Source organism: Schistocerca serialis, chromosome 1 (assembly GCF_023864345.2).
Source record: "Schistocerca serialis cubense isolate TAMUIC-IGC-003099 chromosome 1, iqSchSeri2.2, whole genome shotgun sequence".
NCBI classification, from domain to species: Eukaryota; Metazoa; Arthropoda; class Insecta; order Orthoptera; family Acrididae; genus Schistocerca; species Schistocerca serialis.
The window spans coordinates 1,124,539,340-1,124,552,014 of NC_064638.1; the positions used below are offsets into that span (position 1 = coordinate 1,124,539,340).

Consider the following 12,675-nt stretch of genomic DNA (forward strand, 5'->3'; position numbering starts at 1 on the left):
GGAAAGTAACCAGTACTCAGGTAAGAAGTGATACGCAGCGAAGCACTCCAGGACCAGCCAGAAAGTTAATATGTTGTAATAACTTCACAAAAGATAGCCTTTCTATGAACATTCATTTATTTATGATAGGCTATGCTTAAGATGCACTGACTCTCTGTAATAGGGAGCACAAACTGGTTTGATAATGTATTTGCATCAGCTTAAAGCAAATATAAATGTTAAAGCCACATTATGCAAAGAAACACATTAAGTTCTAAACTTCAGTACACAAGACAACTGCTGAATGTAAAGCTCCTCTCTTGTTTTGCAAGTCTAGTGAGTTACTAAATAATAACTTAAATGAACATAATCTGGAAAACTGAATACAGACACTGTGAATGTTGTGTTTCTTTGTTTTTAAATATTTTGGTGACAGTATCAAATTAAATTCGTGTTGATAACTGGCTGGGCATAGAGAGGGGAAGGAAAAAAATTTAAAACTTCCTTTCAAATACATGTACTATTAACATTCCAACAAAAGCATTAAATATAAATGATTGCCATTACAGGGCCATGTTTAGGATCAATATATTCTTGTCTGCCAATAGAGTCCTCTTCCTGTGATGCAACAGTTACACTGGCTTCCTCTATTAGTCTGTCCAGTGACTCGATATACTGACTAATATTTTCATCATCAACACTTGCCATCATTTCTTTTAACAGCTCACACCTGTCCTGTGCTGCAGCTTGCAAGTTATCAGTGTTGACAACCGATGACTCCTGTTTCACATTAACTGCTACATTCTTATCTAAAGGGGTGTCCAATTTATATTGTTTTTTGATGTTATAAATGTCTTTCCTTTTTAACATGTGTACCCTTTTTAAGCTGCTTTCATGTGCACCATCTCTTATTTTCTTTAAAATTTCAGCATCTGATAGACCACTTGCAATTAAGTCAGCAACCATTGCTCTGTCGGCAGGAGTGAGATGCAGAGAACCCATAGAGAAGCTGTGGCCTGTGTGTGTGGCATAGAACTGGACACTGACTTTGCCTGATGGCATCTTCGTCGCTATCAAAGAGGCAGGACATGTGCGACCAATTTTGACCGAGGGACCAGCCAACCTTTGCCCCAAACCCACTGTTTTGAAATTTCCGGAACGGTGGCATAAATAATAAATTTTAGACTTCTGCGTGTTTAGTGTGCCACCACGTTGCTTTATGAATGAAACTCTTTTTTCACCTTCCATCTTTTCTTTCCACTGAAGGAACTCTGGAAAAAAAAATTTATTGGCAGCAACAACTCAGAATTGATACATTCTTTTGAAAAGTGATATATTACTGTTTCCTTACGTTCCATGGAATCAAACTCCATTTCTTCTCTTTCAATCTTAATTCCATGCTGAGATTCTAGATGGCTTCTTAAGTCTCGCATGAAACGGCATTTAAAATCATTGCATTCTGTGCATGACACCTTAAAAACAAAGAAAAGAGATCAAGCATTTCAACAAGGAAACCACTAAACAAGTAGATGTTAATGTAAGCAGATGGGAGGGTGACCTTGGGAGCGCATATATGTAAGCAAGACTGTGGCCATACAGAAGTTACATAGTGCAAGGTGTGCAGAATTAACTAACACAATTAACTAACAGCTGGTAAGAGGTGATTTTTGGCTTTAAATACTAACTCTCTCTCTCTCTCTCTCTCTCTCTCTCTCTCTCTCTCTCTCTCTCTCTCTCTCTGTGTGTGTGTGTGTGTGTGTGTGTGTGTGTGTGTGTGTGTCAAAAATTTGGAGGAATACATTGATTGTGCCAATGTTCCTGTTTAGAAACAATTATTTACTTAAAAAGTAACTGCAGAACTTTGTTAAACATGTTTATTATGCTCTTGAAGATTGCAGACGTGAGAGAAAAACATGCTCAATCTACTCCACACAGTTTGATAAATATCGTGGAAACAGGAGAGTACCCCAAGAAAGAGATCCAAGATTTCATTATAACAACTCCCACACAGAGGGAGAAGACAGTGGCATTTAGGAACAAGTGTCATCTGTTGACCCAATGCAAGAAACTTAAATTGCTAGTGGCAACTATCACACACTGAGATCTAGTGGCTCAACCGATAACTCCCACAAACAGCCTCCGGATCACAACACAATATTATACAAGAAAATAACAGAAAAATCATGCATAAGTTAATCCTTATGATGGAGGCTTCCACAAACAGTGTAATAAGTTTTGTAAAGGAAGAAATTGAAAGTACATGATGAAAGGTACCAAAACCACACCAAAGACCCAACATAGAGCAAGTAATAAAAAATGTGTTTCACATAATGAATGAAGCTCAAACACTTGCAAAAACAGATATGACACAAAATCAAGAAACAGAAATAAAAATAAACTAAGAACAATGGATGACAGTAATCTGCAGAAGAGAGAAATGACCAGCTAGGCACACGAGTCACTGACATACGCTAGACCAAGAGAGAGAATCCTACAAGCCGCAGATAAGAGGGCTCGGTTCTGCCCAGGATAGCTGTTAACCCGAGACAATGCCAGACCCAATAAAACAGTTCCCAAATAAGAAGGCAATCAAAGAAAGGAACTCACACATAACTGGCAAATAATGATGAATTCTGGGCAACAGGGACCACTGTCAGAAACTTTTGCTTTCCGCTTTTTCTCTGGGACAATGGAGAGGTGTTCCTCGAATAAGACACAAGGGGAGACCCACAAGTCCATTGCTGTTTACCCTTGCAGTAGAAGAAATTATAACAATACCTCAAAGAGTGGGGTTTAAGCTCTTATGCATTTGCAGATGGCATTGTAATAGGCTCAAAATATATTAGAAAGCAACAGGAAACAATAAATGTGACAAAAACAGAAATGGGGGAAAAGCACCTGCTTCGGCAGAGATCTTCATACAGCAGAGAAAACTAAAGATTGTAGCAGACTTCAAATATGTCAGCTTCACTAAACAAAAATAGCACAAAATATTTTACAAAACCTGTAACAGAGAAGACAATGTAAGCAATAATGGCCACTCACAAAACAGAACATATCAGATCCCTCAGCCTGGAGACAGTAGTACTAGCACTATTCAGAGCAAAAATCTTGCAAATATTATCGTAAGACATAAAAATCGTCAGATCACATCTCACAGTGAAAAACCTAAAACCACTAGGAAGAGTAAAGGCAACCTATACAAAGAAAGCATTTGGAGTGTCCAAAACTACACGATCCAGACTAGTATACCTGCTAGTGAGGCAATTCTTCCACATTGACGACCTATGGACAGATCTGATGCTACCAAACACAAGTGCTTTGTAAAGCCTTTTATGCACACTGCAAGAGAAAAGGGAAGACACACTTACAGAATTTTATGGCACAGGAGCCAAGACTGACCAACATGGACTAAGGAAAACTTCGAGTTGAGACAAATGAGCACCAGAATGGTAGCCCACAGTTTCCATCACCTTATCTGCAATACCAACACATCAAGAACTAAACACAAAGTATGAGTATAAACTGTTTAATTGAATATGTCAATGTTACCATATAGGATTCTGCTTTAAAAGGAAACAGCCAATAAGTGACTATGCAAACCATGATCTGTAAAATGTCTATTTTCTTGTATTATTACAATCATATTTTGAGCTTGTGCACCTATTTCGCTGCGATAACTGTATTATTATTATTATTACTATTATTATTACTACTACTACTACTACTACTACTACTATTACGCACTTGAAGTGAAACTAACTAAAACAGTCAAGACATTAAGGGACAAAATAAGACTGAACACACATACGGGGTGTCCAGGCTAGGGGTATACACAAACAAATCCTTATAATGAAAGAAGTTGACATTTTATGTTGTTGAGTAAATGCGCAATTTATAGAGACACTCTCCAAGGTGCGATCCTCAACATTTCATATACAGCACTGAGTCATATGGTGCATGCTTGCCAGTAACAGGGCACACCCACCTCCCTATGTTGGCAAACTACGCAGCTCCAGAGATGCCTCCAGATGTTTTCCAGCAGGATGTTGGATAAAAAAAAATTATAAACCTTAATAGTACCGAAATATAAACAAATGTTTTGTACACCTCTAGCCCAGACACCCTGTACATAGAGTGCCAAATAACTAATGAGACTGATTTTTTCACCATGAATATTTTCTAGATACATGCCAAATGTGGTTACCATTGTGCTGAACACACAGTGCTTCAATCATGTTGATGAATCAGTCGATACACTCTCAGCTGGTGTCAAAGTAACACAGTGCAAATAGCAGTGGTCCAACATACAGAGTCTTGCGTCAATATATAGCAGAGATGCTGAGTCACAGATACGCACAACAAAAAGACTCTCAAATTTAAAGCTTTTGGCCTTTAAGGCCTTCATCAACAATACACACACATACGGATACACACACAAATGCAACTCACACACACGACTGCTGTCTCAGGCAACTGAAACCACACTGCCTTTTCAGGATTTTCCATTGTTTGGTCAGAGTCATGAGTCAAAGAGCTATGATAAAATTTTACTGTAAATTAGGAAAAATGATGTCAGAAATTTACAAAGACTTGTAACATGTTTGGGGAGAATGGAAGAGAATCCTTACAGGATAAACTATGTGTCCGATGTCTTATGTTTCTCGAGTGGATCAGTATGTGAAAATAAAGCAAGGAAACTGCTGCCAGTCAAAGACAAATTACTGTTGGAAGTTGGTGTCAGTAAGCAAAAGGTCAGGTCCAGTTACATCTCCACTGTTGATGAGGATCCTAATGAACTGAAACAACTTGTAACTGGGGACAAAAGTGTTCCATATCATATACCAGCTCTGTTGTAATTTTGGCATAACATTTTTTGTGTGAATGACCACCAACTAGCCATCTATCCAAACAAATGGCCACTGCCAAATTCTGGCTGAGAGCAAAGATACTTTGTATTAGAACATGCTACTGAGCACAACATCCTCTATTTTGGTGACCACTTCACTTCAAAGATTGTACGACTTGGATCCTTCCTTCACCTGTAACACTCAAGTTATATTTTGTCAAAATTGTTGACTGGAATAGAGAAAGCAGCCTCAATTTTGTTTATGGCTGTGACTAATGGATAATAATGATCTGCTTGGAAAGGGAGATGTTACTACTAATACCGGGCTAAGTTTAGGTTCAAAATGGTTCAAATGGCTCTGAACACTATGGGACTTAACATCTGTGGTCCTCAGTGCCCTAGAACTTAGAACTACTTAAACCTAACAAACCTAAGGACATCACACAGATCCATGCCCGAGGTAGGATTCGAACCTGTGACCATAGCGGTCATGCGGTTCCAGACTAAAGCGCCTAGAACCGCACGGCCACACCGGCCAGCTAAGTTTAGGTTCCATTGTTGTAAAACTCACTGCTGAGTTTTAACATAAATGTCTTCTGTTTAAACACAAACATGAGGTGGTTACCCCTTTATTTCACAAATTAATAATAATTAATTTCAACATGACAAAATTCAGACATTAACTATCGCACACCACCCTAATGACACATACAAATTCAAACACTACATGTCACAACAAAATGCGATCCAATAATGACTGACATTGCCCTAATGTTCATTCATTTACTATCCACACAATTCTCCTTTACATCCATTTTTCCTAAAAGTATAATTCCCACTTAATGGCTATTATTAATGGTCTGCCTGAGGTAAGAGGGATGTACTCAACTACTACTTTTGAAGACCACAACACTTCCACCTCTGTCCTCAGGTCATTATGTAAAACATAATTCAAATGTGTTATATTGACAGCTGCAATAAACGTATGTGACACACTGGTGGCTCCTCTTGATGTAAGAGAAAGCCATGTGCACATGGGCAATGACCCACTCTAAGCTTTGTAAGGGCTACTTCTTCAGCTTTTCATGGTCGGAAGAAAGTAAGCCAAGGTCACACTGAAGGTTTCATTGAACACAAATTATTATTTCTCACTTTCTGCCTTTTCAAGAGAAGGTGAGTGTCCTGCACTTCTTGCACCATCCAATCTGCAGCATATATCTGACCAACAGCAAAAAGGGCACTTTGGGATTCTGAGTAGATGAGAAATTTCTTGTCACCTAGATATCTTATCTGTTCCAGTGTCCACAGGATAGCAAACAATTCTGCGTAATAAACGTGGAACTGCTCTGGGTGCCCTATCCTGAGGACAATGTTAGGGAGCTCAATGGCTGATAAAACCCCCTTGCTTAGATCCATCTCTGTAAATATTAATAAAACCCGATAGGCGATTTACAATCTCCTTAAATTTAAATATATAGTCTTGGGTACAATCCTTATGGTATGCAGTCAATTTCAAAAGTAATCTGGGCTACTTCAGCAGCCAGAGAGATCCCTTACTGCACCCTGGCTTTGGACCCTCCACTGTAGGAATCCAAGGCTCTCCCTTGCATGGATTCCAAATGGCCTTGTGGACTAAAGACAGTTACAGAACAAACATTCCAGTGGCAGTTGGGTAATGGAGATGACAGTTGGCAATTTTGGAACAGACAAGGTCCTGTGTGCTTGACATTCAGGTCTCATACGGGAGACATCGAATACAGTGGAGGCTCACCAGCCTCTGCACACAGTCTAGTGACTGGACTCATGCGATAAACCTCTGATGACAGCCTAATACCTTCATGGTGAATGACGTCCAGCTTCTGAGGTACGAAGGCCTTGCAGATCCATAAACCTGGCATCCATTTTAAAGCCAGAGTCACATGAAGGCTTTACAGTTTTAGAGCAGATGTGTCCTGTCAGCTCTCCAAAAACCTGTGATTAATGCATTTGAGGATGTCCAAAACCTTGAGGCATCTTGTCTTCAGTCATTTATGGTGTGGCAGCTATGTTAAACTGTTGTCAGAAGTCAGGCCCAGATAGCCAACCATTTCCTTAAAAGTCAGAACAGTGTGCCCTAGATAAAAAAAAAAAAGTTAATTAAAAAGGGCGGGGGCAATTAAAAGCAAGAAAAACAGTTTTCTCAAAAGCAAATTTAGAAACTGTGCTGTTCGGCCATTCCTCCAGCTGCCTGATCTTCAAAGTTCAGTTGCCGAGTAGCTGTTGCAAGGCTGGAGGAGGGCAAATGCCGTGACACTTGTGTCCCTTGAAGGACACCATTCTCCTGCTTAAAATGGTCAGACAGGGCATTTCAAACCTTGTATCTAAAACACCTGTCCAAGAGGAAGGATCATGTGAAAGTGGGTGGACGTCCACCGAACCTGACTGATAGAGCCAAGACAAAATATTATGCCTCCAGGCAGCATTGTAGGCCTTTTCCAATCAAAGAACAAACTGATAATGTGTCACAGAGGAAAGCTTGTTGAATTGCTGCTTCGAGCAGGGTCAGGTTATCGACTGTAGAGTGGTACCTCCTGAACCCACAATGGAAGCGACTTACAAGTTAGTAGGGACCTAACTATAGAGGTTAATCTGATCCTTTCCCACTTTTAAAATTGGGATTAAAGTAGATTTTTTCCGTGAGCTGGGAAGTTTCCAGTCATCCATTTCATTAAAAACCTTAAGGAGAACCTCCTTCGACAGCGAGTCCAACTGTTTAAACATGTTGTATGTTATCAGGTCATCATCTTGAGCTACTGACAGTGCAGAATCCAATTCTGACATAGAGAAAGGCTTGTTGTATTCTTCAATGTTGGTGGAATGGAAATCAAAATTAACCCTCCCCTGTGCCTCCCAATAATGAAGGAAAGCTGGATCCTGACGAGAATCAGCCATAATGATATTCTATGATTGAGCCATTGACCAAGCAATGTCTCTTGGCAATATTAGGAGAGAGACCTTTTCTCCTACAGCTGGTATTAGCATTTGCTATTAGCATTTATGAGTTCTGCCTTGAGATCTTCCGATGGCTTCCTACACTTTACTTGCAGATGTGGATCTATTGAGGGACTTCAGGAGCTCTTGCAAAGAGCTCTGCTTACTCTAAAATTGTTCTCCTTGCCTTTGTCCTTGCCGTTCAAAAGATTGCAAGATCTGTAGGGCACTAATTGAATCTTCATATAGCTGCCCTCATGTCCCTGATTACAGAATGATATCCATCATTCTATCAAGGAACAGGCTGCCTCCGAGGTGTTCCCTTGGATTTTGAGATGGTTACATCAGTAGTGCAGTGGATCATGGCTGTGATGTGATCCACCCAGTCCAAACAGCTCACTGCCCGTAAATCATCCAGTTAGCCTTTCTGAACAACCATCTTGGCAACTGGTCACTATCATTATGAAGCAGTGTCTGTGAGGGTAGGCGAGTAGGAGGAGAGAACTATGGCCGTAGACGAACCTATAGTGGTGCTAAAAAGCTTACCTTAACCCATGTTCATGAATATTATGTCTGCAGTTTGTGTCAGATTCTCAAGATCCTACCTGTGAGGCAAATGCTGTCAGATCCCCGCAGTGCACTGTGTGTATTAAAGTCTCCTAAAAGGAGAAAGTGGTGGTGTAGTTCATCAAGAAGATATGTGAGGGTCTCACTGTCAACGAACTCATGGGGCAGCAAACACAAAGAGCGCACTGTTATAGAATGTGGGCCACTAATCAAACAGCAATCGCTTATAGCGGAGTAATTACGGGCATAGGTGAGGAGCAGAATGTGCTCTTGATGAACACTGCAACCCCACCTTTCACCCTATCAACAGTAAGGTTGTCTTTTCTGTAGAAGTACATCAATACAGGTTCATCAGTCTGTTTAAAATGAGGCTCTTGTATGAGTAGCTTCAGTTCTCTCAGGTAAGTCCTGTAACCATTCATATTCCACTGGAGTAAAGGCGCCATTTAAGGGGTGTATGTTTGATATCCCCTATCCTTGTACCGTGGTAGTGAGGCACTTGTAGAATGAGGGGGTGTGGAGGGGCTGCCTGGATCCAGTGATGAGATTTTCAAGGCCATGATGTCCTCATCATCAGTCAGTCAGATGTGGCAGAATGCCATCTGATGGTGCATGAAACAGCTTTCGATCTGAATGTCGTGACCATTTCCCTGTACACTTTCCTTTTGATGATGATGGTGAAACGGGGGTTGAGAGGCACTATGCTTTGGGGAGGAGGGAGGGGGGGTCTTCTCGATGCTCACTGTGAATATGTTACTGGTCTCTTCTGTTGTATCTGCCTGGATTGCTATGTCTCTACTTATTCTGCTTTGGCATGTACAGGTGCTGATGGTGAATAATGGTACACTGGATGGCATTTGTGCTGAGATGTCTATTTTGAGAACAGGTTCCTAAACCAAGGAAGCATAAAAAGCAGCAAAACAGGGTTTTGAGTCACAGATAGGCACAACAAAAAGACTCTCACAATTAAAGCTTTCGAGCATTAAGGCCTTTGTCAAGTTGCACGAGACTGCAGTCACCTGTGTGAGTTTAGTTTGCATGAATGTGTGCAAGTGTGTATGTGCGTGTTTTGTTGATGAAGGCCTTAATGACTGTAAGCTTTAATTATGAGAGTCTTTTTGTGGTGCCTAAAAACAGGATTTCGTCACCTTATATTCCTTTTTGGCTTCTTTGTAGGGGATCCACCTGATCACTTATTTCCTGAATTTTGCATTCCTCAGAATAGACAGGACAGTTCTGACTCCAAATTGGGTGGCTCCCAGAGCAGTTTATGCGGACTGCTGGAGACAGGCAGGCTTAATGGGTGCCTTTCCACATTTCGCACCGGTCGCTTCACCTCCACACATCAGCATGTGTAGCCAACATGCTGGCATCTGTAGCACCGCAAAGTGTTAGGTACATAAGGCCTAACCCTAGGTCATAGAAACCCTGCCATGATGTGTTCAGACAGCATTGGATAACTGAAGGTCCCAATGAAGATGGTGGTCTTCTCAGGTTGTCCAGTACTTGTTCGTCTCCTTTGCTCTATATTCACTATGCCCTGTGATGCTCATTCTTGTATGAGTTCTGTGATGTCTAAGTCCATAATACCATGGCACGTGACCACACCCTTGCCTGAGTTGAAGGAATTGTGCAACTCAACAATTATGTCATAGTCCCCCAATTTTGGTAACTTCCTAAGAAGTTCCACCTGCTGTGAACCGTTAGTCTCAACCAAAATGAACCATTGCTTAAGCTCTTAATACACTTTAAAGTACAAGAAACCTAATCTTTTGAATATAGAAGGGGGGAAACTTCTTCGAATGTCTTCTCCTTCCTGCTGGTCACAACAAACACATTCTGATTTATGACTCCCTGAGCGCCATTAGTAAATACAATTTGATCATCAGGATGACTAGCCTCTCTCATTTGTTTGAATGAGTTGGTGTGACCAGACAGTATACCCATCATGCTGAAAGTTGGTACGTTTAAGTTCGAGGGTTCCACCTTGGTCCCACGAACAGCTAGGGAAATAAGAGTCTACTTAGACAGTGCCCTGTTTGTCTGAGCAAGCCTTATGCAACTGAGGTGCAGCAAGTTCCTCAGAGGCTGCCTGCCAACAACTGTTCTGCCTCAACAGCCAAGTGACTCATCAGCATGTAGCACACCTTCAGAGTGAGGTTTTTTTTTAATAGAGGTTTTGACCAGACACACAATCTCAGTAATACTGCCTGCCAGCCCCAAGGTGCAACGAAACCACACCCAGCAATTGAGTGCTAAGCTCCATGAGGTGCTCATCATTTACCATGGTCCAGGGGGTACATGTGCTGTATCAAATGCCATGCCCACTGCAAGCACTGCCCCGCACCTGAAGCCAGAAATGGGCCACAGCTGCTACATTCCTATCCTGTGCTGCCTCTCCCTCACAGCCCTCATCCCCTTTTCCCCAACCTTCCCTGCCACTCTTCAAGACATTATCCTTCTTATCCCCTTTACTTGACACATTCCCTCCTCCAGTCAAATTGCTATGCTGGCACAATGTAATTAGCAGGAACAATGGTAGCCGTTTAGGTGTTACTGTGTATGCACATGTACTCCACAGCTCTGAAAAGGGTTTGTCTGAAGGCTAATGAAGTACTTCCTCATTTATGTGCCTATCAACAACTCAGAATCTCAACTATTCAGCGAGTTGTCACCTTTACTCTTTAAATTATTTGTATTCCACCAAGGAGTACCGTGTATTTACATTAGCCAAAAATGTGGTGCACAAGCTGTACAAGAAGTAATCACAGACAATAAAAGTGTAGAATAAATTGGACACACTTAAAAAAATAACATGATCAGATTTACCCTGCCTGTGTAGGCAAAAAGAATATTTAGAAGCCAGTTATTAGGTACACATTTTCCAAAGATGAAATGCTTCAAATTATGCTCCAAATGGCACTCAACATTTCTCCAAAAATGAAGTAACTTGATCTTTTCATGTAACTGGTTTAGGAAGCTCCAATAGTGAACTTTTTGTTAGTACATCATTTGTAAAACCTGCACTTTTATCACTTTTTGATTCATAGTTCTGAGGTTGACGGGTTGAACTAGTTCAATGAAAATTTGCTGCAAAAATAATGGACTACTTTCAGTACTAAATGCATGCACAAACCTAGCATGCCTTGAATGAAAAATGGGGGCAACGACAAAAAAACCTGTTTAACGGGTGGCTTATTCTTAGGGTTATTAGTGTACTGAATGACAGAAAAGCCACATCATCATCTATTTTTTGTGTACTTGACACTCAATATTTTAAAAATTATAGTGCTTAGTGATTTTAATTATATATTTAACATTCTATTGTAATTAATAATTAACAGCTGAAATTTCAGTAGGGGTGGTTCTGCTGGCTAGAACATATCATAACTACTATGCCACCTCTTCGATTCTTCTTTAGTACTATCAGAAGTGCAATCAAAATGTGTGTGTGTGTGTGTGTGTGTGTGTGTGTGTGTGTGTGTGTTGGATCTGACATTCAAAAACGATATTCGATTAAAATGATATATAAAACTGTGTGTGAGATCCACATTATATTTCTCAGGTGGCCAACATGCTGAAAATGCTCAAGAAATTAAGCTGTTTGATGAGCCTCAAGACTGAAATTTTGAAAAATAAACTTGATTTTACCCCTGTAACCTTTCTTTTAAACTATCGAAGTTCTGCCTGCTTTTGAGTTCAAAGCCATAACAAACTGACCCCATTTCACCATAATCCACCTAAAACTTTGGCAGTCTTGTCTGTATGTCCCACTGATTCACCAAAATCTGCAGGAGACTATGCTTATGTTTCAACTTGAGTAGTAAGTTGTGCAAAAAAAAAAAAACCACCCAATCACAGAGTGACATTTCTCAATTACTACATTTTTGCAACGTAACTTTATTACTTGTAGATTGCTGTTAATTATTTTAAGCAAATTTTGCATACTCTTTGCTATAGTGTACAACATAGCAGTTTACAGCCGACAAAATAGAAAGCACTGCTTTTGCATTAAGCTCATCCCACATATATCTGGGCACATAAGTCTTCAACTGATCTTACTTTACCTCCTTTAACAATGCTAAGCAATTATTCACAAATCACAAGAGACAATTTCCATTTGATACTCTACAATTTATAAATACATCTGTCAAATTTCTAGACCTGGAAGACTTCGTGCAAATGATGATCTGCCTTTTCCCTTTATGTATTAAATTCCACAATGTACCTTAACTAACTTCAGACTCTTTCTTAACATGAACAAAATAAACTGTTACCTCAGGAACAAATCACATTTCCCTGGGCCCATC

At 40.3% G+C, this 12,675-nt stretch overlaps 1 protein-coding gene across 1 annotated transcript in view; it reads right to left on the reverse strand.

Annotated features, from left to right (window-relative positions):
- Window positions 1–480: 480 nt before the first annotated feature.
- Window positions 481–12,675, reverse strand: part of LOC126416930 (myoneurin-like) — a 29,883-nt gene continuing 17,688 nt past the window's right edge. Inside the window, exons 2-3 of the mRNA XM_050084814.1 lie at window positions 1,331–1,451; window positions 481–1,250 (exon numbers count right to left, since the gene is read on the reverse strand). Of these exons, the coding sequence (XP_049940771.1) occupies window positions 523–1,250; window positions 1,331–1,451 (849 nt within the window). The 3' untranslated portion in view covers window positions 481–522. The remainder of the gene's footprint in view (window positions 1,251–1,330; window positions 1,452–12,675) is intronic.